At 40.6% G+C, this 27,819-nt stretch overlaps 1 protein-coding gene across 3 annotated transcripts in view; it reads right to left on the reverse strand.

Annotated features, from left to right (window-relative positions):
* SLC2A12 (solute carrier family 2 member 12) overlaps positions 1 to 27,819 on the reverse strand; it is a 97,976-nt gene that overhangs the window by 52,045 nt on the left and 18,112 nt on the right. For all 3 annotated transcript variants that reach the window (XM_055135220.1, XM_004609083.2, XM_055135221.1), the window contains exons 2-3: positions 22,812 to 24,152; positions 789 to 911 (exon numbers count right to left, since the gene is read on the reverse strand). In XM_055135220.1, coding sequence (XP_054991195.1) covers positions 789 to 911; positions 22,812 to 24,152 — 1,464 coding nt within the window. The remainder of the gene's footprint in view (positions 1 to 788; positions 912 to 22,811; positions 24,153 to 27,819) is intronic.

The raw sequence follows: 27,819 nt of genomic DNA on the forward strand, positions 1-27,819 counted from the left end.
TTCTGCAGGTTGGGTGAGATCAAAGTACTTTTAAAAAATTAAAAAATAAAAAGGGAGGCATGGAGAAATGAGATGAAACTAAGTTTTTTTTAAATCCTTTTAAATTTATAAAAGTTATAAAGTATAATAAACAAATTGCAAATTATATATTCTGGTCATTATTTAAACCAAGTATTACAATTAGAAGACTGTGACTACAGACTGAATATGTGATGCTAAAGAATTGTTTTCAAGACTTCTATGTGCACTAAGATTGTGATTATGTATTTTTGATATCTTTCAGAGAATCATATTAAAATTGTATGTCATCCCGTTGCTCATTGATTTGCTCAAGCAGACACCAATAACATCTCCGTTGTGAGACTTGTTGTTACTGTTTTGGGCATATTGAATACGCCATGGGGAGCTTGCCAGGCTCTGCCATGCGGGCGAGATACTCTCGGTAGCTTGCCAGGCTCTCCAAGAGGGACAGAGGAATCGAACCCAGGTCAGCTGCATGCAAGGCAAACGCCCTACCCACTGTGCTATCTCTCCTATAGATAAAATTATATTATATATGGTATATGACTCAAAACAATTGAATGGCAGAAGAGCAAATGGGTTAAAAGTAAATTAAATAGGTAAATGAATTCAGTGAAAGGGGTACATCAGGCTCATTGCTATACTCCTTACTCTTGAATGTGCTTGAAAATGCACACAACAAAATGTTTTTCAGGTGACTGTGCTTGTCTAACCTTTGTCCAAAGAACAAAGTGAGTATAAGAGTGCAGAAAACCAAGAATTCTTACCAGTCACAGTCAAAAATGTCAGAGAGACGAGGAGATTGATGCCCCAGTTCATGCTAGACGTTAAGGCCATGGCTCGTCCTCGAATTCCACCAGGAAAAATCTCACTGAGCACCAGCCAAGGCACTAGAAGAAAGAAAAGAGTGGAACAATAAAATGATCAAACACCATTAAAAATGAAGGTCGTCTTGCTGATCTTTGCCCCAGTCATGTTGATTGGCGGTTGGTGGCAAGACCATGATATGGCAAGACCATATCAGAAAGAAGGAAATTGCTTTCTCTTTTCCTCTAGCCAAGTGGGAAGGGTTGAGGAGAAATTCTATGAAAGCTTAGTAATGGTCCCTGGAGAAGGAAGAGGGTCATAAAGTGCTGGGTCTGAGAAATGTAAGGGGTGGGGGAAGGAGCTGGCAGTAATGAGGGCACCTGCCCAACAGCAACCAGAGAGCCAGCTTTCGACCACTGCCAAGCACGGGAGCCTCCTTGCCTAGCCCTACCTACTGGACAGCTGGGTCTCTTGCTGAAATCTCCTTTGTCCCTTGCCTTGGAGAATACCCCTATCACAGCTAATGAAAGAGCTGAAAGCACAACTACTTCTACTTGGCCTTCCTGGCTAGGGCAAAAGAGAAAGATGTTTTAAATTAAACAGAGCTCCAAGATCTTATTATTGCACAAGACTAAACATTTGCATTTACAAAGGAGACTTTTCTTGGCATTAACACTGATCAGAGAACTTTTTAGTGTCTGAGGGTGACAGGGAACATTACAGGATCTGCCTGCTTGAATTAGAAAGGGGAGACTGGGAGCAAATTAACTTTCCTTCTGGTAATAGCTTATCAAACCCAGTTTGCCCAATAAAATAGCTGTGAGTTCCTACAACGGATTGTTTACTTTGTATGCCTTATCTCACTCCATCCTCACAAAATTCCTGTAAGAAACTATTGCAAGGGCTAGAGAGACAGTAGAGTGAGTACAGCGTTTTCCTTGCATGCAGCTGACCTGGATTTGATCCCCAACATTCCAAATGTTCCTCTGAGCCTACCCGGAGTGATTCCTGACTGCAGAGCCAGGAGTAAACCCTGAGCACTGTCAGTTGTGGCCCCAGACAAACAAACAAACAAACAAAAAGAGGGATAGAAAGAAAAGGAATTGTTACTACATCTTTAATAGAGAAGAGACTTAGCAGTGAATAATTTGCCAGAATTCTCAGAAGAGAACTGAAGTTTCCCATAGTAAATGATCTATTAAGGTCACAGTGCTCATAAATGTCAGGGGTGACTTTGAGTCTTGAGAGAGAGATTTTGGAACTCAGGCCTTTGAGTTATGGTGCTATCTTGGTAGTAATTCAATAAGGGTTTGTCAATGAACAAATAAAAATGGCGTATAAGCATCTTTGATTCCAAGCAAAGGACTCGGGAGCTGTACCAGCTCTGACTCACTGCTGGCTAAATCAACTTGTGCTGGAAAGCCAGCATTTATAAACAGACCAGCTGCATCATTCTCGCCCAGAGGAGGTAGTGGGAGGAAGAAGGAGAAGGAAGCCAAGAAAAAGACTCTATTGGCCAGCAACGACTTGGGCAAGATTCAAGCAGTCAGCTGTGCTTCTAAATTTTACAATTTGCCTCTCAGGACAAGATCACAATCTGTAGAGAAAACACCTGCTCAGAGTAATTTTGCTGTTTTAAAGTAAGAAAATTAAATTGAATTCTTAAATAAAGGAGGGGAGGAGTTTGCAAACATTTTCCCTCTTGATTAGCTTCTCCTACTGAAAGAAGGTACCTTTAAAGGAATGTAAGATGATTGTAACCAACAAATGTGATTACTATTGTTCTATCTAACAGGAAATTCAAAATTAATATTCCATTATCTCTCCTCTCCATCCCCTGTTCCAAAGAACCTTCACAAAGTTCTTCCAAATTAAGTCTTTGGTGAAATGATTTTGTGCTTAGTGAAATAAGGCTATGATCATGGAACTTTCAAGCCTGGGAACCTGGCTCATGGTGGAATTATGTCTGCATGATCCTGGTAAAGACTTTGAGTAGCTTGTTCCTGAACAACTATAAAATAAAATTATACAAGGGTCAGGGATGTGGCTAAGTAGTAGAGCATTTTTCTTGCATTGTGAGAATCAGTTCAATCCCCAGCACGGAAAGGCAAGGCAAGGCAAGGAAAGGAAAGGAAAGGAAAGGAAAGGGGAAGGGAAGGGGAAGGGAAGGGAAGAGGGAAAGGGGAAGGGAGGGAAGGGAGGGAAGGAGGAAAGGGAAAAGGGAGGGAAGAAGAAGTGGGAAGAAGGGGAGGGAAGAAGAGGAGTGGAGGGGAGGGATGAAAGGGAAGGGAGGGGAGGGGAGAGGAGGGGAGGGGAGGGGAAGGGAGGGGAGGGGAGGGGAAGGGAGAGGAAGAGATGCCGAACCACTGAATTGTTCCAGGTATACCGGGTTTCCAGGCTGAGAACTCTGTGTTCTCCTCGGAATGGGCACTGGCAGATTCCCCCCCACACACTGGAAGCGCCAGCAGTCCCCTAACCACACCCAACATCTTCTGGCTTATGAACAGTCCAGCTCTCCGACTGAGACCTCGTCAAGCTTCCAGCCACCAAGTTATCCTAAGCCCACAGCTCCTGAAGTGATACCTTTAAATTTCATAGCATTGACAACCTAGTAGGAGAACTGCAAGCTTGATGGGAAAGTTGCAGAGAAGATCATCAAGCTCCATGAACAAAAACAATAACACAGAAGGCTCAACTGGCACCAACCAGCTCAGTAAATCCTCAATATCTTTAGTAACACCATTGTGAAATAGAACAATGATCAAAAATTGACTTTTATTTATATACTTTCTGATAATTCTATTTGCCACTTCACTGTAACAAGAAGTATGAGGTAAAATTGTTTGTGCCTGCTAAGGGGACAGATTGGGGCAGGGGGAGAGAATGTGAAACTGGGGACCTTGGTGGAGGAAAGGTCACAACAGTGATGGGATTGGTATTGGAACATTGAATACCTGAAAACAACTGTATTATAAAAATCACAGCATTTAAATTTAAAAGAAAAGAAAAAGGAAAGGTTAAACCAGCTAAATACATCATAGTTCAGAATCTAACTAATCTATACTCTGGGTATTTGACATAGATCGGATGGAATGAAAGGTTCCTTATGACATTTTTGCACTTGCAGTCATGAAAAGGTAGAGAGTAGAAACACACTTTCATTTTCTTTTTCTTTAAATAGAGGAGTTAGCACAACTTCTGATATACTTTCATCCCTATCTCATCATCTCTAAAACGCTCTTCTTCCCCTCCCTGCCTCTTTTCATGATGAGCTCTTGGAGTTATTTTTGGGGGCTTTATGAAAACCGTTGCTGGGGTCATGGATGTTATCAGTTATGAGCCATATTGGCCTGAGATGAAAACAAGTTGTTTCTGTTGTTACAGAAAGTGGTGGACCTAACCAAAGTCATTTCAGACCAAACACTTAGAACTGGTGCTTTGTGCAATTGTCCTAGGCATGAAACAACCTAATATCCACACTGCAGACCTTTGCTAGGCATGCATCCAATATAGCAGCTGAGCCAAGTCCTTGAGCAGTTTAACCAGCCAGTGAGCAATGAACTAGAACATTGAAAAAGAGTCTTCCCTGAAAGAGCAATAGTATAATGGGTAGGATTCTTGACTAGCAAGCAGGCGATTTCAATCTCAGCACCCCATTTGGCTATCCAAGCCCCACCAGGACTGATTTCTAAGTGCAGATAGAAGAGTAAGCCCTGAGCATCACCAATTGTGGACAGAAAGAAAGAAAGAAAGAAAGAAAGAAAGAAAGAAAGAAAAAGAAAGAAGGAAAGAAAGAAAGAAAGAAAGAAAGAAAGAAAGAAAGAAAGAAAGAAAGAAAGAAAGAAAGAAAGAAAGAAAGAAAGAAAGAAAGAAAGAAAGAAAGAAAGAAAGAAGGGAGGGAGGGGGGGAGGGAGGGAGGGAGGGAGGAAGGGAGGGAAGGAGGGAGGGAAGGAAGGAAGGAACAATGGAGAGAGGGAGGGAGGGAGGGAGGGTGGGAGAGAGGAAGAGAGGGAGGAAGAGAGGGAGGAAGAAAGGAGAGGAAGATGGAAAATAAGAAAGCAAGCAAGCAAACAAGAACTTTCCCTCAGTCTCTGATAGAAACGTATTAGGCAAACACTGTACCTAATTTTTTCAAAAGAAAAATAACATATCCTTCATATAAGATTCTTTTTTGATATGTTGAAAATAATTTGGAAGTTGATGTCTTGGTGTATCAAATATTGGCAAACTGACTGTCACAGTCATTGACAAGTGTTTGACAAGGAAGATTCAATCTTTCAATATAGAGTATATTAAGTTATAAATAAGGAGAATGTTATTTTAACAATAATTTCACAGGTTTTTAAATCCAGAAAGTAAAATAAAAATCTGGCTGTAGTTACCAGAAAGACAGATTTAGGAGCAAGACAATTCCAAAATTTATAGGCCCTCACTTTCTCTGGAAAGGGACTGCTTTCCCAAAACAAGGAATGGAAGTGCTCTGATCAGATCCAAAGTGCACAAAATACTAACTGTGGAAATTTGCTATGTTGACACTTATAATAACAGGTGAATATTTTTCCAAACATCATAACCCAGTGAGATGGCCTAATTTCCCAACAAATATATAGTTAATGCCGCAGGCCACGCTGGAGAGATGGTGGATCTGTGTATCCTCATCCTTGCCGACAGTGATGATCGGCCCATGGGGAATGCTTTGTGCTCTTTGTTTGTGAGGAGTGCAGAGTCCTCAGAGACATCGTGAACTCTTCTGCACAGAGTTCAACCACTTCAGTTTAGCAGGCCCTCAAATAATCTTTAACTTCCATTATTCCATGTTTAGCCTCATCATTGCAGGCCTACCTCACTAAGTTGCACCACGCCAGAGTCTGCTCATGCCTCTTAGGTTTACTCATGCTGCAATGATGGAGGAAATTCTGAACTTCTTGTCAAATGATAACCATCTATAGTGACGGTCATTCCACATAGAATTAAGTCACCAGAGAGGCCCAACAGAAATTGCCCAGTCTATATGAAATCTGCCACCTGTGCTTATACTACAGCATGTGTTTATTAAAAACAACAACAACAACGACAACAACAAAATAAACTTGGTGAGTACATTGAAGCATTTGTGTGAACTGGAGGACACAGACTTGATTAATGGGGATAGTCAGTGGATGTGATCTAGTTCTTCACATGTAAAGTGCCTTGTTTGTTTCCTTCCTTCTCCACATCTCTGCCACTGCTGCAGCTTTTCTCATTGATGCTGTCATTGACCTCCATGTGCTTTCAGATTCCAGTACTTAAGCTTTCTAGGCACGCATTCCCTCTGGTTGAGTTCTTCCTGAACTACCTGGCCTGCTATGCTACTCAGGGTTTGAAAGACTCATGGAGGTCTTGATAGCCTTGGCAGAGAACTCCTAGCAACTTTGGAGGAAGTTCTATAGTTAGGCTGCAGAGCTGTCAACAGCTTGATTGGCCAAGGAACCACTACTTTGTAGGAATGAAACCACAGTTTACAGATCCTATTGCCTTTGCAAGCAACAGGTAACACACCTGGCTTTCTCACTGCAAAGGGTGTAAGATAACATGGGTTTGTCCTTTTCGCTTTGCCACAGGAAGCTTAGGTTTATTGGGTTACTCCCATCACAGTGCTCCAATTCCTTTTGTGTTTGTTTATAACTTCTTTCTTTGTGCTCTATTGACTTGTAAATATTGTTTTTCTCTTCTCCTTAAATCCTTTGCATAGTTAATTCAGAGCATGTCCTTTTTGTATGGGCACAAGAAGACAGTTAATGCTATGCTTTTGTAACTTGGGAGTTAATTGACTCCAGATAATATTTACCTCCTGGACATCTGTTCTCTCAACTTAAGCCTCAGTTGCCCTTACTTCCTAACACCCACAAAAGCAGGGTCATGAGGAGGGACTGGATGGAGCCTGGGCAAGCAGTGAGCTATGTGCTACCCTGGCATCGAGATGGGCCTGGCCAAAGTGCCATAGTGCTTAACTATAAGTTAAGAGCAGGGTCATGGACAAATTCTGTCATGATCCAAAAAGTGATAACCAGATTCAGATGCTGCTAGGGTTTAGGAAAGATTAATCTGGACTGAGCACTGTAGTCTGAGTCTGTGGCAAGATGTTCACAGGAGAGCTGCCCTAATGTATCCCTTACTGTGTCCATACAAAAATGACTATTATTAAGATGTTAATAAAGATATGAATTGTTATTGGACTAAGGAGAAGAGGAACATCCTAGGTGGTGTTTAGCCCTAGACCCTGATGGGCAGCCAGTAAGGGCTTTCTTGTGTTGATTTTGCTACCAGAATGGATGTAGTGTGGAGAGAGGAGAGAGTTGGAGTTGGGAGAGAGCAGGGAGCAAGATGGAGTGCGGAGAGATGAGCGGGAGAGACAGGAGGAGACGGGAATGAGGGGAAGTGTGAGACTAGAATGGGGGGCTCAGAGAGACTGGAACAGGCGTGTGGGGAGATGGAATAAATTGCAACTAATCAACCAACCAACTTGGCCCTCATTTCCTTCTCCATCTGCCCCATGGCATGGGCTACTCTGGCTGGGGGAGCGGCCCAAGACCACCTGAACCCCGGGTGGCAAGGGGGAGAGCTGTCGGGGCCTCCCCTGGCCGCCTGGAGATTATATAAAAGGGGTAACTGAAAAATGGGAAATGAGAGGGAATTTGCCCATTGCCTTCCAACCAGATGCTTAAAATATGTTTGCATTAAGTTCCCCAACTGAGAAAATTATGTTTCTTCAAAAATAAACTCCACAGGCTCCAACATGATCTCCAACATCAACAATGATGTCATAGCCTATATTTTCATTCATCGTATCTCACTTTTCTCATTCTTTCTGAGGATTACTCTCTTCTGCCTCCTCTAAAATAAACATTTTATCCAAGAATACTATCTTGGATGGTTTAGTTGTTTTTAAAGTCATTGAAATAAGACCTCCAAGTTCGTAATCTTTCTATTTTAATTATTTCTAGTCAAAGCGCAAAAAAATAATTGCTGGGGAGTGGTGAGGTCTAGAACCAGGACCCCCCCACTCCTGGTCCCCTGCCCACCTGCTGCAGTTCTTCATGAACCAGATAGGTGGTTCAAAGCAAGGACTGGAGGATGATACTGCTTGGCCCTCCGGTGCTGGGGGTTACCTAGGTCACACTGCCAGTGCTCCCAGTGATGCTAAGGTGCCAGGACTTGAATCCTGGCCAGGAACATATTATTAGAGTGTGCTCAGATTCATGTCCTTAGGCAGTCCAGATCAAAAGCAGAGGACCCGAAATGAGATGGCCAAATTTATTAACTATGTAGAAAAAGAAAGGAGAGGGTAGGCAAGTGAGATAGAGAAGGGGCTCTCTTTTCTAATCTTACCCTGTTTGTTTTCCTTCTATTCTTATGTAGCTATATCACTACCTCCCAAGTCCAGGTTTTTAATTATTTGTTCTCTTTGAGCTAAACGGTACAGTGCTTGGAGGCTAATACTCTTTTGTGCTCAGGAGTGGTGCTTGGGGTGTCATATGCAGAATTCCTCATGCATGTCAAGTACCTTAATCCCTTTACACTCTCTTTGGCCCCTTGAAACAATCTTTCAGTTAATAACAGAATTTATGGCTAATGATATATCAGCTGATAACATATTATCCTTCTGTTGGAGAGGAACTAGTGGAACTATCTAGGTTACAAAAAATATTAGAATCAAATAATTAGACTCATTTTTCCTTATCCATCAAAATTTCCAGCATCTATGTAAATATTCCTCAGGTTTTAATATTTTAAAACATGGATCATAATATTTTTGACAGACCTTGGAGATGGCTTAAGGGACAGGAGCTTCTGCTTTGCATGGAGGCCCCAGATCCACCCTCAGCACCAGATTATCCCCTGAGTTCCGGTGTGATAATACAGCAGATTAAGCACATGCCTTGCACTGGGCCGACCCCGGTTCCATGCCTGGCACCTCAGATGGTCCCCCCAAGTGCTGCCAAGAGTGATTCCTGAATACAGAGCCAGAAATAGCCCCCCGAGCATTGCCAGGTGTGGCCTCCTAACCAAAACCAAACAAACAGATGGTCCCCTGAGTATATCTGTGAGCAGCCCTTGAGCAATGAACCAGGAGTAACCTTCCCTGTCCCCTTTCCTGCCACCAGTACTGCTGACCATGGCTCAAAAGCTAAAACAAGACGATTTCATATAGGTATGTTTTCACTAGGGAGGAGATTGGAAAGAATTTAAGGTAATAGAGTTTTACCTTTGAGGGATATATTATTAATATATATAATTAAAGGATTATTATAAAAGGATATATATACTTCTGGACAGCCCCTGAAGTATGCTTATTCAAGTTTTCAGACCAGTTCACACTGAAAGAGAATTCAAAATATAAATCAAACAAGAAAGGACTATAAGCAATAAGTATTTTCTGCTTTAAACTATAATTTCAATGACATGCTTCAGATGTTGTTGTTTCCTTTTCATGATTAATGCTTCAGACTTCAAAAAAAATTATAGCTCTCAATGATGCAAATGTTCCTGGGAGAAATTCTTAACATTGTGTTCTAGAAAACAATAAAGGAACAAATGAATGCTTGTGCTTCTTAAGATAGCGTTAAAACCCCAGCCTCATTCTTTAATGTCTATACTACCCAACACTCATAATTTTCAAGGATACAGGACTATAACTGAAATGCTGCATTAAGGGGATATTTGACAACTGTGTGCTATGGGGACAGCTGCTAGGTAACAGAGTTGGATGGTAACATTTGACAACATACTTTGCTTTGTCATGGGGCGGGGGGCGGGGGCACAGTTTTAGACTCTGATTTTGGTGGATAGTCCTGCTGTATTCTCTAACTCACAGAGGGTAATGGAATGTAATTAGCTAAGGATTTCTGTTTGATGTAAATATTCTTGCTGTAGAACAATTCATGTGCTATTTTTGGTTTACTTTGCATTATTTAATGACGAATGCCAGAGGACCAAACAAATCACTGCTTTAATCAATCAAAATGACATTTAAGTCAGTTATTGGGGAAAAGGAGAAGAATGTGAGTGGGTATTGGTGACAACAGAGTTTAATATTTGAAAGAAAAGATCTTAAAGGTTAAGAAAATATCTTAAAGGCTAACAGTACACTTAACTATGTTGGGTTAGTGACTGTAAAGTAGTTACATTTGATAATAAAACTCTCTTGTTTAAAATAATCGTTTGGGGGCTAAAGAGAGAATACAGGGGACTTACTTTGATTCCATCCTAGTATTGCATATGGTCCCCAAGCACCACCAGTGGTCATTCCTGAGCACAGACCCAGGAATACCCCTGAGGATAGTCAAGAATGGCCCCAAATCCCCCCAACTAACAATAAAGACTGAAAAGTTGAAAAATAATTTTTGCAACATTTGTTTTACTCTAAAGGTCCATTTTATCCCATAAGATTGATGAAAAAGGAAGATTATCACTTAGAAAGTCTTTGACAGTGATGGATATGAATGTCAGGGGTCTGAAGTATAAGGGGGAATATAAAGAGACTCAGAAACATTTGATATACATCTGGTCTGTTAGCCTCTCCATTTTAAACCCAGGATGTCTTGGAACAAAGCAGCTAAGCAAACTTTCAAATTAGAACCTGCTGTTCCTCATCCCTGGAATTTTCATAATCTCTAACTGTGCAAACATCACGCGAACAAACTCTTTCAGAAGAGCTAGAATTATTTGGAAATAAAATCTAAATTTAAATCTTATGGCTGATGAGTCTCCTGCTTCCTACTTATTCCCATCCTCCAAAATCACATTTCAATTCTGTGAAACCAAATCAAGTGAAAAGCCAAGCTCTTATAGCTCTGACAGTCTTTGATCTTGAAAAAAAAAATCTCATTTCTTGTTTAAGAACAGGAATGAAGCCTCTTTAGGATATTGGAGTTGAGAAACAATTCTCCATGGATCTCAGGAATCTCTGTAACTTGTCAACAAAGGCATTCACTGAACTTGTTCCAGACTTCTTTCTAAGGCTTGGAAATGGAACTGATGTCTTCCGGGTGAGAGGTTATTTTCAATTAATTTACTACTATAGTATTCTTTACTATTCAGTGCATTGACAAATGCATCATCTTCAAGAAAGTAATCAGATGAGTTTACAGTCCATTATAAAAGACTTGGTTTTCCAAAGGTTGGAGTTCCTCCTTTCTAAAAAAGCCATGATGTCTGTAGTATGGGAGATAGGAGACCTGGAACAAACAATGATTTTCCTTGCGGTTGCTATTCATATGAGTAATAAGTGGTCCTTTGTCTCTGACCAAGAAGTATTGTGTTTTGCTAAAAGCCATGAAACTGTTATAGACCAATGTGTCAGCTTGCAAATGGGCTAAAACTCCCAGCCTGCTTGCAATTTTTGAAAATTTGATTACTTGTAGTCATGGTGATATTATTTTTCTAGAAAGAAATTCATTATTATTAGCAGTAGTATTAACTGTGGGCTTCTCCTTCACACTGGAAGGATTTCATGTGATTTGATTCTTAAACCTGAGATAATCCATGAAAACATTTCAATAAAACCTACTGGCCAATAAATAAAAGCCACTTTTTGATTTCAGATGATATTTTCACCAATTGCCTCAAATCTTTTTCTGTAAAGGATCAAGTTTAAATGCATATAATTACTAAACCAATTATCTCATGTTAAGGCTAGGCTCACTCTTTTTTCAAGGGTAAAAAGTAAGTCTCAGATTGGGAGAAAATGGGGAAAATTTAGAAATAAACATTTTACCTAACTATAATTTTTTAATATCCTGAATTTTACTTGATTTGAAACACAACACTTCTTTAGTCATCAAATACTGAAGATTGATTGCAAAGGTCTATCTCAGCAATTCAATAATAAAATCTCTTAAAAGAAAACTGAAGATTGCCTTGCATTCTCAAACTTTATTCAAATAGAAGTTTTGGTAAAAATATACATGAATTTCCACACAAAGCACATTTCTAGTTCATTTCCTACCTATTGACTCAGATTTTTTACCAAGGAATTTAGGATATACAAAACCCAGAGAGAAAAGGAGCACTTCTGTTGAATCACAGAAGCTGAAAGTCCCAGAAATATTTCTTTGATTTCTCTAACAAATAGTATTTGAGTCCTAGGTGAGACTCAAGAAAACACACAAGCAGGACAATGTCACATGTCACTAGGACATGTGACCGAAACTAATTGTATCAATTTAGAAGAGTGGCTATCTGGGTGTTTCTCAACCTGTATCATACTTTTAACCTTTCTCCAAAGTCTTGGGATTTTCTGTAAAAGTTGCCTGAGTTTTTAGAAACGTTGTTGATTGCAGGTGAAGTAGAATTGGGCCACACTTCAAGCCGCAAATCTAATCTCTTTAGACTTGACCCCACTGGAATGGTATATAGAAGGGCAGCGGCAAGGATTGTGGCATCAGATTTCGACACACCGCAGTGGAGTACTTTCTGTATTCTCTGACAAGGCTTAAGCAAAATGCTGAGGTTAGAGCTGACACTATCAGAACTACTTATCTCATGTCTAGACCACAACTAGACATTATATTAGCACTAATAACCAAGACTATTGAGTCCGTGTTGCATACCAGTCTCTGAAGTAAGTACAGATTTCTTCATTCACATCCAGCATTATGCTACGAGGAAGAAACCACCACTCAGTCTCTAGATAAAGAAAAGAAGTGTATCCTAAAAAGATAAATTGATTTGCCCCATACCCTACACTATGGAGTTGAGACTGACAGTCAGACAGTCTGATGTGAAAGCCTAGGCAGACCAAAATCAAGCACCGTGTTTTATAACCTCCACAAGAATTCTTGCTTGTTGTCTAAATCTTCAAGTCCCTCTCGAGACCTTCACTTCCGCTTAACTTTATTCTCCTGGATCTGTCTACACACTACTATTGTCATACAAAGCCTCAGTCCAAGTATCACCAACACAGAAAGGACTTTCATGATGTCTAATCCAAAAGGAAATTTCTCCAAGCAATCTTACGCTTTAAAAATTTTCTTTAACACTCCTACTTCCACCTCAATGTCAGCACTTTTTCCTCCTCCTGAAGGTCCAGGAGGGTGTGCGTAGATTTCACTCACCATCCTGAATCCCACACTTTGCACCATGCCCAATATTGCGGTGCTGGATGAGAATATAGGCTGATGAATTACCACAGCTTTCTACCTCATCCTAGCCTCCTGGTCACTCCAAGATGATTTCTTATGAGAATCCATGCCTTTCTGGGAAAAAGGGTTTTTTGTCACCTGTATTCAGTCGAAGATTTTGCTTTGTGACTACAAAGTTCACAAAGGGATGATAGTCAGACACTTGTTTTCAAACTTATTACATGACCTAGTTCAAATTCCTTCTGTTTGCTCAGAATAAAAGAAATCAGCCCAGATAAATTCGGAGCTGCTGAGAGTGAAACGGACCCTCTGCGCCTAAAGACTTTGATTCCAGAGACCTAACACATTCGGGCATCCAGCGCAGCTTCTAATAGCAATGCACTGGGACTATGAACTGGGCTGCAACTCTGTGCTGCCCGGGGGTGGATCTTTCCTCCCCACCCTGTCTTCCTGCACAGAAAATGGAGGCGGCAGCAACATCCACATGGCAGGAGCCATCTTCTAAGACTCCTAACCCAGAGGTATTCGATTTTTACACTTGGGGCTCCTAGGGAATCATGGGAAATGGGTGTAACCGGCAGGCCCTTGGTCCAAATAAATTCGGAGCTGCTGAGAGTGAAACGGACCCTCTGCGCCTAAAGACTTTGATTCCAGAGACTTCTTACAGCAATGCACTGGGACTGTGAGCTGGGCTATGCAATTTCTGGCAGAATTTTCCCTGCTCTTTATACAGAAATCCAAAACCGCAAGAATGTGGACTTAACATCTATAATTGTCAGCAATGTGAAATGGTTCCTTTTTAACAGGTCTGACTTGGGGGGGGGGACTCCAAATAATAACAGTGAGTTTTTGTTGAAATATTGAAGGTTATTAATGTAGCAGCCGCTTCTCTGGACTGTGAACTAAGCAAAAGCCCCACGCCGGCCGAGAAGAGGAAATATCCCTCTTTCCTGGTTGTTTCCCACTTTCAAGGAGAAACGCGGCGTGGCATACACCATACTATGAGGCTCGGGAAGGAGGATGAGGGGGGAAAAAAAAGGAAAAGGAAAAAGGAAAAAAAAAAGAGTTATGTACTTGGAGCAATGGGGCTACAATATCTCTTCATTCTCAGCAATGGAAAACTAATTATCAAATGCTTCCTTGGTAGTAGGGCTGTCTCTCTTGGGTGGAAACTCCAACAACAATAGTGAGTTTTGTGTTGAAATATGGAATGTAATCAAGGTAAAGAGAAAACGAAGTGAAATTCATCAGTTATACAATTTGGGGTGGGGGGTGGGGCAGGGGGTATACTGGGGTTTTTGGTGGTGGCATATGGGCACTGGTGAAGGGATGGGTGTTTGAATATTGTATAACTGAGACATAAACCTGAGAACTTTGTAACTTTCCACATGGTGATTCAATAAAAAGTTAAAAAAAAGAAATCATGATAAAGAAAAGGAGTTTATGTATAGATATTGTTAAAATTTTTGAGCCACACCTGATCATGCTCAGGATTAATTCTGGTTCTGCACTCAGGGTTCTCTCCTGACAGTGCTTGGAAGACTATATGGGATTCCAGGAATCAAACCTGGATTGGGCACATGCAAAAGTGCCCTGCCCATTACACTATCTATCCAGTCCCCCACAGAAGTATTTGTATTTAAAGAAGTTCTAATAATTATTGGGAAAAGGACAGGCACACATAGTGTTCTCAGTTATAGAGAGTGCTTTAGAAAGAACTGAAATCCTGTGCATTTAGCTCCTTAGATGCACTCATGAGATAGCTTTATGCCTTGGTTTTGGCTCATCTCTGCTTCACATTTGAACCATGACTAGAAGTTTTTATATTGAACCTGTGTCTTCCCAATTTCAAGAAACTTTAATGCACCCTAAAGGCTGTACCACGATGATAATGTTTTCAGTTATAACAAAAAGGAGTAGTATAAATGACCACCAGAACTCTCTCCAGACAGTGATGAGTAAGAGTGAGAACTTAAACATTTTGAAACAAAAAATGCTAAGTAGAAAACCAGGTGTTTACTAAATTTCTGGTAAAAGCAGTAGGATATAGACTCTGATTTTTTTAATGTAGGCATTCTAAAGCTACAGATGAATGGAAGGTAGAGGTTCTTTTATTAACTTGTTTTGTAAGATTTAGGTAATTATATTAGTTATGGTATCAGGGTTGGAGAGATAGCACAGTGAGTAGGTGCTAGTCTTCATGCAGTTTACCTGGGTTCAATTCCCAGTACCACATACGGTCCACTGAGTACCACCAGGAGTGACCCCTGAGCACAGACCCAGGAGCAAACCCTGAGCACAGGAAAGTGTACTCCTTGTGAAAAATAAAGTTTATGGTATCAATAAATAGAATTACTATACTCACCATCACCACCGCCAAAGTGTTCATAGTCTTTTACCAAAGTCCCTCTATGTCTTCTACTCTAGTCTTCTCTCCTGCCCTCTCCTTGGTCCGCTCTTTGATAATTAGTTCTGTATTTCTATACTAAGGGCTTTTCATTGTTCAGTGCTGTCTGTTATGTTAATTTGTCTCTCTCTATTCCATAAATAAGTATGGATATCATCACTTTTTTCTCTTAACCTGTTTGGTTGTGAACTCCTCCAGCATACTAATGAAGCTTATGATAGTTTATGATATCTTAGAATACTGATATTACAAATGCAAAAAATAAAACAAATTAGTATCAAAAGCATATCCTCTCTGGAGTTCTATGTCAGAGTAACCATATATTTTTAAGTTAGGGAAATAGAGTACCAGAAAGTAAAATGAAGTTGGGCATACATTTAACTTAAAAATAGAAATAGTTTTTGGCAGAGGAAAATTATTCTGTGACCTAATGCAATCAAGCCACGTTGTTCTAAGCCAACTCATATTTAAGAAGGTTTAATAAATATGGGTTAATCTTGCTTTCAATTTTACTTTGGAACAGCAAGTACTTTTTGCCTTTCTACCTTTATTTGCACAAAGGATTTGCTTCTCTATGGGCAATAAGCTCTCTAAATTAAATACCTGAGCAATAATCACATCAAATTATTACATTTTGCAATATTTTAAGATCTGTTCTGAAAGTCCTGCTCCTAATAAATATCTTTAAGCCTCACTGAGTTCACGCAGCTTATTCTGAAGTTCTAGAAAAACAATTTCAGTAATTGAATTAGATTTCCAATGCTATATATTTTAAGAAAAGAACAAATAACAGCATAAGTGTGAACATAAGGTAATAAATATTAGCAAGGAACTGATACAATTATCCAAATTTCTTCTTTACAAACCTCAGTAGCAATTACAGCCCTCAATGACACACTTGGAATGGATGCTTGTTGGTTATAGATTTGGGATTCTGTTGCAGACAACATCCCAGCACCTCAGCTTCCTGCACAAATGTTCAACTTGGTCTTTGGCACTGCAATTGCCAGTTGGAAAAACTAGCAGGTGAAACATTATATCCCTTTTTATATCCGTTATTTTTTTCAGCCCCGAGATTCTCTATCCCACTAGCTTTGCTTCTGATCTAAGAAATAGCAAAAAGACTCTCTCCCCTATGCTATAGCAATAAATAATGGTGTCCCCACCACCACCATCCCATGAGACTCTTCCTGAAATTCCTAAATAAACATTTTGGCTTAAAAATAGATTGCTGAATGCCTCCCTCTACTTATATCTGACCACTACTTAAACTCCTTTGCATCTTTCTTAATAGACAAAAATCAGAAAAACGATTTTTAGAAATCAGGTCTAAGAGAAGGACTGACTGTTCTATGAAAAATCTCCATGACAGAATCTGGCAGGAACAGGAGTCTTTTTGCCAGTCAAACATTTCTGGCTTGCTTGATTTTTAGTTTGCTTCTTAAAGTGTATGTTACAGGGGCTGGAGTTATTAACCATATTCTGGTTAATAAATCAAAGCATATAAAATATACTATGTTCTAAGGACTAGCACAGCGGGTACGGCATTTGCCTTGCACACGTCCGACCCAGGTTCAATTCATCTGCCAGTCTCAGAGAGCCCAGCAAGCTACAGAGATATCCTGCTCGCACGGCAGAGCCTGGCAAGCTACCCATGGCATACTCGATATGCCAAAAACAGTAACAACAAGTCTCACAATGGAGACGTTACTGGTGCCCACTTGAGCAAAATATTGAACAACGGGATTACTGTGCAGTGCTATTATATCTTCCATGTATAGCATAGTTTATATTATTCCAAACACTCCAAACATTTGCACTGACCCCCCCTTTCTATATCGTGTGAATTAGGTCAATCATTATTATGCTTAATGTATAGATGAAAAATAGTTTCAAGGAAGCTAAATTGCTTACAGATCACATAGGCAGAAAACTGGAAATTAGAACCTGGGTTTTTTTAATTTACTCTACACTAGAAACACACTAGCATTTCCTGTAAATGTAGAACTCTAAGAAATGGAGTGAATTCATACGTTGACTTTAAAGATGGGAAAGTTTAGCTAGAGTAGAAGGAAAGGAAAATGATTGCAACAAAGTCTTTATGTCTCTTGATTTGGGTGTAGGGCAGTGGGAGATAAAGAATCCCAGAAAAATAAAATAACTACCTCACTGCTCTCAGTGCCTCAGAGCTTTACATTCTCTGAGAAGCCTATGCAACTCCATAGACTACAACATAAGTGACTCCCTCTAGATTTGATAGTTCGATGAGACGATAGAAAGCTTTGAAAATTATGCTGCTTTCCCCTTAGAGATGGATGAGATAATAGTGAAAAGAGCATAGCATGTAGGCCTGGAATTCTAGTCTTTAATCAGTGTGATCTCTTGAGAGTTTCTTGTTTCTTTGCTATAAAAGGAAAGTGTTGGACGAGAAAGATTTCTAATCTTTTTATCTTGTAAGATAAAACTTAAGACTTCTCTGGTGTTATAGAGAGTAGGAAGCCATAGAATATTTGTGAGCTTTAGTGATATAAAGGAAATGGTATTTAAGGAATATTGGTATGAAGATTGGATGGGCATGAGAAAGACCTGGAACATAAGACAACTAAGAGAAGCTTCTTACAATGAGTCAAAGGGCAGAGTAGGGTAGCAGATATGGGAAAGGAAATAAATACAAAAGTCATTTGTGAATATAAGAGATTTTTTTTTTTTGCTTTTTGGGTCACACCTGGCGATGCACAGGGGTTACTCCTGGCTCTGCACTCAGGAACCACCCCTGGCAGTGCTCAGGGGACCATATGGGATGCTGGGATTTGAACCCGGGTCGGCCGCGTGCAAGGCAAACGCCCTACCCGCTGTGCTATCTCTCCAGCCCAATATAAGAGATTTTAATCATTGAATTTACTGGGAAAATTTGCAGGGCATCAGAACCGAGAGACTAGAAGAATGACTGCCCCTTGGAAAATAAAGGATAATACTCCCGTATAAGAGAAAAGATAATTTAGCATCAGGCGGCTGTGCTTGGTACTCATAAAGCATTCAAGTGGATAAGTCCAGTACTCACAGGGAAAAAAAGGAACTAAAATCATGTGAGATGACAGAAGGGGAGATAAATGAGAATCATCAACTCAAAGGAAATAATTCATGATGCTTAGAAAAAACAGGAATGCTTTTACAATGCATTAGTGAAGAAGTATTTTCAGTTTTACAACTGATGAAACAAAGGTTATGAGACATTAACAAAATGACTTCATCTCTCTTTTAGAAGTAGTCTGAATAGAGCTGACATTTTAACAATTGATACTTTGATTAAAAGAAATGTGTCTATTACAATTGAAAAGAAAATTTCAGAGCCCTTGACCTTCTGAAATATTTTTCACATCAATTCTCTTAGTCCAGTTTATTAATCAGCAATCATGTCAACTTAGCAGAGTTGAAGCTACATTTCCCACAATTCTCATCCCTTCCCTGTGGACCTCTGAACTAGAGTTAGGAGAAAATAAAAGAAAAAAAACAAACAAAACAAAACAGGACACCATAAAGGCCCAAGTGACCCTTCAGCCCTATGCTGAAAAGAAAAGTACAGGGTCTGGGCATCACTGCAGTTTGTGCACAGGTATTGCAAACTATTGGTTTTTCTTATTGGTGTGGTGGAAGAGCTGGTGTGGCCAGATCACTTCTAGCTAAGCAAAACACATGGCCAGGGTTGCCCCTCTGTGAAAGGACATGGCTTCTCTGCAAGAGGCCTGTGTTGTCAGTCAAAGCAATGAGGGACAGCTGCAGGCTCCAGTCTTCACAGATTCCAGTCTGTCCTAGCAAGGTCACTTTCCCGTGTCACTCTGCTTTCCTATAGCTTGACCTGGCAGAGGCAATAACCTTTGTCTTCCCTCCCCCCTTAGGATCTTTACTTTCTCCATCTCTCCCACAATCCTGTGAGGGCTAATCCCAGTAAGGAACTTCTTATTTCACATCATTTGTGGTCCTTCTCCCCTAAGAGAATTGCTCACATCATATTATCTTCCAAACCTTTCTATACCCCACTCTCCTTTAATTGACAACAATTTGTGCATTACACTCTTTCTCAAGGGATTATCTATTACTAATGGGTGATGAAATTTTAAAATGTATCTTAATGCTTTAGATAGACAGAAAGATTGAGAACCGAAACTACTGACTGACATTGAAGTCAGAGGACATTGTTCGTAGGTTCGTGGTGTCTGATGCTGGGAGACTCAGCAATACCCAGAACCACTCAGCTCTGCGTGTTAAGCAATGAGAAAGAAATACATAAATTATTTCAACCTCCGTTATTTTGGTCTTTGTTGCAGCTAAGCTTGAATTCTAACCAATACAGACATTACACTCGATATAAATCAAGTTCTGTTGCTTAGTCAAATATACAACAAAGGCTTCTGTATTCTTACTGTTCTCCTCTTTTTATTCTGTAGTTCAGCCTTAGAAAAGGTGATTTGCTCAACTTCCATGCTGAGCTTCCCAGTGAAGCTGTCTCTAGCTTGTCTAAAAAGCAAAGGGGCTATTTAATAATTGTATGTGATGGACCAAGGACCCACTCCTTTCATTCACTCTTATTTCTAGTGCATCTTCCCAGAGGGTACTGAACTAGACAGAATTAATATTTGCTATCAAGACCAATATGGGATTGCCTATACTTGTCTTGGGGTAACATTAAATTTTGGAAGACCAAATAATAATGTTCCATTTATTTGAGCAAATTGCTTAACCTCTCTGAGATTCAGCCCTTATTTTTAAAATTGGATGAGTGAGGTTGGAGAGAGAGTCCAGCAGGTAAGGCATTTTCCTTGCAGACTGTGAACCCAGATTCAATTTCCAGCATGCCATGTGGTGCATGCCAGGAGTGATCTCTGAGCACTGAGCCAGGAGCAAGCCCTGGCATTGTTGGGTGTGGCCCAAAAAGAAAAAACAAAACAAAACCAGAATGTGTCCTTTGATACTCTCTGCAAACTGATTCTCTGAAATAAAACATAAAACAGATATCTTTTTTCTTTATGGTAAAACTTTCTTAGATTCTTAGTTAATTCATGACACTTTAAAAGATTGAAGCACAGAAAGTGACATGATAAGGAAATATTTTTAGTTTTATAATAAATATGTTGGAATAAAGATGCCACAAAAGTTAATAAGTGGAGCAGAGGCTACCACCTGAATTTTGTCAAGGGATCAAAACTTGTTTTATTAATATTTAAAATTCACAAGGTGAAGTTGCTTCTTATTACAGCACAATACATATCTTATCTTGCCCTTATGATGGACTTCAAAAAATGTTTGAAAAAAAAAGTAAATGCAAATATCGTTCGTTTTCTGTAGCTAAGTAACTGTATCTTATTATTAGAGACTGAATGTCTGTGTGCTCCCTAAAATTCATATGCTGGGCTGCAGAGAGTGTTCAGTGGATAAAACGTTTGGCTTGCATGCATCTGAGTTTGATCTCCAGCACCATGGATGGTCCCCTGAACACCTCTAGGAGTTAACCCTGAACATAGAGCAAGGAATAAACCCGAGTGTATGTGTGTGACCCAAATCAAAACAATCCAACAACAACAACAAAAATTATACACTGGAACATATGAACAAGGTGGTTACTAGATCACAATTTCCCTTCTGATGGTGTATGGAGGGTCCTTTGTGAAATAATTAGGTCATAAAAGTGAAGACCCTAAACTGGAATTAGTGTAAAATTAGTGCACTTGTAAGGAAAAGCACAAAATAACTCTTTCTGTCCTTGACTGCAATTCAGTGACAAAGAAATAAAGTGGCCCTCTGCAAACCAGAAAAGGGGCCTTACCAAGAACCAAATCTGTAGATACCAAGAACTTGGGCTTTCCAGCCTCTGGACTGAGAAATACATGTTGGCCATTTAAGGCATGCAAATTTTGGTAATTGGTTATAGCAGCCGAAACTCACTAAGACAGAATGTTTCACAGACACATACCCCATATAAATGAATCCTGAAATAATAGCATAAATCTTCTTCCAGGAAATTGTTCATCAATATGTCTTATCAGTATACTCTTAAGTACCAGGGTCAGAGTTTAGAAACAGAGATCAGAGTGGTGTGTTTACTCTATTGGCACATGTTTGGTTTCTTACGGGCACATCAGTTGGCTCACACTGCCAGAACAAGGCCAAGTTTCTGGCATCTGTATTTTGCCTCAAATGGCCCAATGTTACCACAGCTGATTAGGCTAGAAATAGATCTGAACACTTAGATAGGAGTTAAAGCAATGAAGAGAGTCCATCAGATTCGCTCTTTCTGCACAATGTCATGTATGAATCATTATCTAGAGACTTACCTGAATTAGAAGTAGGAGTAGACTAAAAGATGATGAAGTTGAGTTGGAAGAGAGAGCATATCAGCTATGTGCAAATCCAGTTATTAATTAACTGAATCTAAGCTTGCTGGTTGCTGAACAGAAAGAATAAACAGAGATTGTAGCTTATTCTGTTCAATTACAATTTTTTTGAAGATACAGTATCCACCTTGTTCACCACGGTTTCCTCCAACACTTAATAGAATCCTTCACTAATAATAAGCACAGGGCTTACTTTTGGCTCTGGGCTCAGTGATTTTGATATTATTACAGGCGTTATTCTAGCCACTAATCTTAATTTTTAATCTAATAGTTTAAATATAAAATGCAAAAAAAGAGCATTCTCTTTCTGGCAGAAAGGTTTAGCCTTTTAGTATAAAACTAAAAGACAAAAGAATCCCACAAAACATTGATGACGTCAAGAAAGTTGCTCAAGAAAAGTGTTCAGACTTACCTATTGAAGTAGACTGACTAGATAGATAAAATCAACTTGCAGCTATCTCCCTGTAAAATATCTGTTCAGTGAGAACTAATTTAATTCCCATTCTTCTGTTTAAAGGAAGAAAGTTAAGTACCCTGGGAAGTTACTCTTTGTTACAAAATATACTTACATAAAGGATGCATCCTCCTTCCCAATTTATACTTCCCTTCTTTGTTATTTCTGAAATACACCTACTATTGTATTTTTAAGAAAATATAAACAAGGTATTTTTTTCTTGCATCTATGGAGATATTTAGGAATGGATGGAGGAAATGTTATTCTAGTGTATTTACTTTCATAAAGCAAGAATTCACTTGGGCAATAAATATCCTTCAGGTCTGAGATATCTCCAGCCAATTGGTGTTAATGTACTCTCATCTGACAGATAATGGGAAGCTAATCCTTTGATTGATTCAGTACTATCACTATCCAGTTTGCAAAGTAGATAGAAGCCAGACACACTTTTCACATTAGCAGAAACATCAGGAAACCACCATCCTCCCCATCTTGCTTCTAATAGTTACTTGTAGGAGCTACTATAGCCGTAGAAATCTATGATGGGTCAAATGTGATGCATTAGCCTTCACAAAGCGGAAGAGGGAAGGAGAAACAAATAAAATACTTACTTGGTCCTAGACCAATCGAAAAAGCAGCAACGTAAACAAGCAAGCTGGCTAAAGAGAGCCATTTCAAAAAAGCGGGGACTTCCACTGGGTCAGCGACCACCTGGAATTCAGTTTGGCTCAGTGCAGCAGTTGGTAAAGGTGCCAAGCTCATATGCTTTCCTGTATCCATGTTACTTCTTGTGGGCATCATTGGGCTTCTGCTGTGGGAAATGATCCCCTTTAAAGACTCTTTAACACTGTCATTGCTGGCTGACAGGTTTCCCGGACCATAAGACGTTAAGCTGTCCCAGGACTGGTTGGCAGGACCGTGGATTCTGCAGATATCAGTGACGTTCATGTGGATGTGGAGGTTCACGATGCCCATCGTCACCAATGAGGCGGCCATCACCGAAGAGCCAACACAGAGGAAGGTTTTGCTCCCAATGTGGTCGACCAGAAGAGTGGCCGGGATGGTGCTGACCACCTTGACAACACCTACCCCCGTGGAGGCGAGGCTGGCTGCCTCATTGCTCTGGAAGCCAACGGACTTCAAAACAGTGGATGCATAGAACAGAATGTTCGGCTGGCCCGTGATTTGGACAAAGAAGACCAACACTAGGCCAATCATTATTCGGGTCCTCATGTTGTCCTTTGAACGAAACAGGTCTCCAAAACTATACTGATATTCATCTTTCAGGGAAGATTTTATGACTGTTAGTTCCTCTGCGGTAACGGAAATACCTCGTAACCTCTCCAGAACCTTGCTAGCTGCTTCTTCATCACCTTTCATCACCAGGAACCGGGGACTTGGAGGAAGAAAGTACATGGCAATGGCTTGCAAAATCCCCAAGGGAATAACGAGGCCAAACATGTACTTCCAGCCATGGGATACATTGGCAAATGCATAGTTTGAGATGTAGGCCCCGAGAATGCCGATGACAATCATCAGTTCGTTGAGGGAGACGAGCAGGCCTCTCCGGTGCTGGGGGGCAATCTCTGCGATGTACACACAAGTGGCGATGGAGGACAGGGAAATGGAGATGCCGATGGCAATACGTCCCACGATCAGAAGCGTGTAAGATAAACTGAGGATCAGGACCAGGCTTCCGAGGCCTAGGAGGCAGGACGACAGCATGATGGCGGCCCTTCTTCCGTACCTGTCGATCAGGACTCCTCCCGTGAGGGAGGCCAGCAAGGCCCCGATGAGGAGGGCGCTCACGACCATCTCCTGCTCGTGGCAGGACAGGGCTAATAAGGCTCGGATCTGCAGGAGGGCCCCAGAGATGAGGCCAAGCTCATAACCCACCAGGAGGCCACCGACGGCCGCAGTGACCGAGGACAGGAGAGTCAGCATGCTGCAACCTGAGCAGAGAGGAGAAAGGGGGTCAGTCCTCATTCCACCCTGGTCTGAATGCAGCCACAGCCTCAGGAAGGGTTTCCTAGGAGCTGGAGCGTTAGTATAGTGGGGAGGGCATTTGCCTTGTACATGGTCGACCTGGGTTCGACCCCCAGAAACCCATATGATCTCCTGAGGCCCACCAAGAGTGATTCCTAAGTGCTAAGCCAGAAGTTACCCTTGAACATGCTGAGTGTAGCCCAAAAGCAGAAAGAGAAAGAAAGAAAGAAAGAAAGAAAGAAAGAAAGAAAGAAAGAAAGAAAGAAAGAAAGAAAGAAAGAAAGAAAGAAAGAAAGAAAGAAAGGAAGGAAGGAAGGAAGGAAGGAAGGAAGGAAGGAAGGAAGGAAGGAAGGAAGAGAGAAAGAGAGAGAGAAAGAGAGAAAGAAAGAAACAAAGAAGCAAAGAAACAAAGAAAGAAAACAAAAAGATTTTCCTAGCACAAATTGCCCCCCCACACAGTTGAATACAGTGTAATACAACAACACTCTTAAAGTGTTGCTTATATATATATATATATATATATATATATATGTACATATCTAGATAGATCACTATCACTATCACTATCATCCTGTTGATCGTCAATTTTCTCAAGGGGTCTCAGGAATGTCTCCATTCATCCTAGCCCTGAGATTTCAGAAGCCTCTTTTTACTCATCCTTCCCAATGGTGCCACATTAGAGGCTCTTTCGGGGTCAGGGGAATGAGACCCATCATTATTACTGGTTTTGACATATGAATATGCTACGGGGAGCTTACCAGGCCCTCCCACGTGGGCAGGAAACTCTCGGTAGCTTGTCAGTTCTCCAAGAGCAAGAACTAGGCTACAAGAGGTTGCTTAGGCGCAAATGCAGCCACGTGCTTCTGGGAGTTTGGTTTTATCGTCTCTGGATCTTGGCCATTGATGGGATTACGCGGCACAGGGGGCAGTTTGTGGGTGTGGCTGCCAAGCTACTGGAAAATGGGGGGTCTGGGTGGAGAAGGAGGAGGCCCAGTCCCAATCGGAGTAGGATTGGAGATCTCAGTCCCGGGTCCCGCACACCTGAGTTGGTCATATACAAGGCAATGCCCTTTCGGCTGTGCTATCACTCTGGCACTCAAACTTTTTGAGAAACTCTTTCATGTCTTGCTAAGGGGGTGTGTCCATGAACAAGTGCAAAGAAACAGAAGCGAGCCCAGGACGAGCCCAGGACGCTGTATACAGTGTGAACCCCACTTATGAACAGAAGGAGGCTCATATTCTTTTAAAGTGTGTGTATGTGTTCCTGTATCTGCCTGCCTGATCAGGTCTAGACCTTTATCTTAAACTGGGGGACAACTCCCTGTGGGATCACATAACTGAATGTGGGAGGTAACAAAATCTTTGTTTTAAGATAAAGTCTGTTCCATCCTTGTTGCAGCATGATTTCATCATTCCTTACAGCTACAGAGTATTCCATTGTGAAGGAATGACAGATCAAAATATCCAAACCACAGATCTAATAGTTATAATTTTGATGTTCTCAGACCTCACTTCACTACCACCCAAAGCCCAAGACACTCAACCAATGCTCAACCACTGTTTTTGTTACTTCCAGCCCAAAAGTGATTTTGTAGAGAGCAGGGAACTTTTTGTTGTTATTGTTGTTGTTTTTTGGAAGTCTGTGAAGGTGTTGAGGAATTGGAGGGGGTGTGAGTGCCTTGTAAAGACAAAATTGTGTCAGAGAGAAGGAGATATAAACACTGAGCAAGAACTAGCAATGCCCATGACCCACTCTGAGGAAGGAGGAGGGGAATGGATATGGAGGAAGATCTTCTCATTGTGTGGTTAGTTTTACCTTGAATACCAAGGTATTTTAAACCTTTGGGATCCTGATGGAACAAGAGAAATGGAAGACTCAAAAATATAAAATTTTTTAAAAGGCTAACTATTTAGATGAAGGAGCAAAGAAGAATATAGTAATTTAAAAAATAAACTATTATAATAAATAAATTAATTTTTTAAAAAAGAATATAGTAATTTGCAATAACATAAAATTAATCCATGAACATTGTGAACACCACATTGGAAGTACATCAAATTAAAATTAATCAGCATTTTATCCAGCAAATCAGAATACAAGAACAAGAAGGTATAGGGGAGAGAATAAAGGGATAGGAATAGGGTTTGAATCCCCTATTATTGAAACCCCATTATCTTTTCATTCTGAAATGGAGTTGGACAAAAAGAGATCTGATGTCTACTCACTAAGAAGCCCCTTTCAGACTCTTTGGCAAAACCTGGCATGCAGAATTTCCAGATAGAAATTATGACCCTTTGGGGTAAATTAAAATTTTTTGTTTGTTTGTTTGTGTTACACTTGGAGATGCTCAGGAATTAAACCCATCAGAACTTGATCCCAGAGGTGGCATGGGTACCAGGTCGTTCCAGATTGGGGGATGGGGGAATCAAAACTGCAGATCCTTCATGAAAAGACATTTGAACCATCTCCATGGACCTCAGGGTCACTTATTTGTTTGTTTGTTTGTTTTTCTGGGCTGTAGCAATAGCACAGTGGTAGGGTGTTTGCCTTGCATGCAGCTGACCCAGTTTCTTTTTCTCCTCCCCTCTTGGATAGCCCAGCAAGCTACCGAGAGTATTCCGCCCTCATGGCAGAGCCTGAAAAGCTACCCATGGCATATTTAATATGCCAAAAACAGTAACAGCAAGTCTCACAATGGAGACGTTACTGGTGCCCGCTGAAGCAAATTGATGAGCAACAGGATGACAGTGATACATTGAATCAGAAAACAATAGTAACATTATATAGCAGGCATTTTCCTAGGTACTGGGAGGATGTGAGGTACCTAGCAACAAGATAAAACAGATGTGGCTCTTGTCCCCCAAGAAATTGCTTCAGGTATCTTTCTTTTCCATATTTCTTATTATGTGTTGTTGCATGTTACCGAGAGTATCCCGACCGCATGGCAGAGCCTGGCAAGCTACCCTAGGCATATTTGATATGCCAGAAACAGTAACAACAAGTCTCACAATGGAGAGACTGGTTATTGGTGTCCGCTTGAGCAAATCGATGAACAACGGGACGACACTGCTACAGTGCTACTTTTACCTTCAAAATGATTTTATAAAGTGCCACCTAACTTTCAGTCATGCCCTATTTCACGTATGCCATTTTGTCCCTGTAATCTTTGTATTCGCAACAACAAAGGATTCTACCAGAAGGAAAATTAGATCAAGTTCTCATATTTTGGTAAGAATATTGCATTACAGGTGTTAAGGCTCTTAGTTTGTGTCTCACTGACCTGAGTTCAATACCCCAACACTTTATATGGTTCCCCTAAGCACCATAGCACTGTTGGGATCATTCCTGAGCACAGAGACAGGAGTAACCCATAAGCATCTCCAGGTGAGGCCCCGTATCCTTCTCCCATGCAAAATATCAATTGTTTTTAAAAAAAGAACCAATATTTTTCAAGAGAATGCTGAGTTGTCTTTGTTTATTTCCTCTAAGTGTAATGAGTTAAAAAAGTGTGTGGGTTCTGGCAATTGGTCTCTGATACTCAGATTGGAGACAGAGTGACTTTGGTGAATGAAACACTTGGGAGGCAGATTAAGAGCAGATTTTATGTGACAGCAGAAACCACAGGGATACTG

The sequence above is a fragment of the Sorex araneus genome, chromosome 4 (genome assembly GCF_027595985.1).
Source record: "Sorex araneus isolate mSorAra2 chromosome 4, mSorAra2.pri, whole genome shotgun sequence".
NCBI classification, from domain to species: Eukaryota; Metazoa; Chordata; class Mammalia; order Eulipotyphla; family Soricidae; genus Sorex; species Sorex araneus.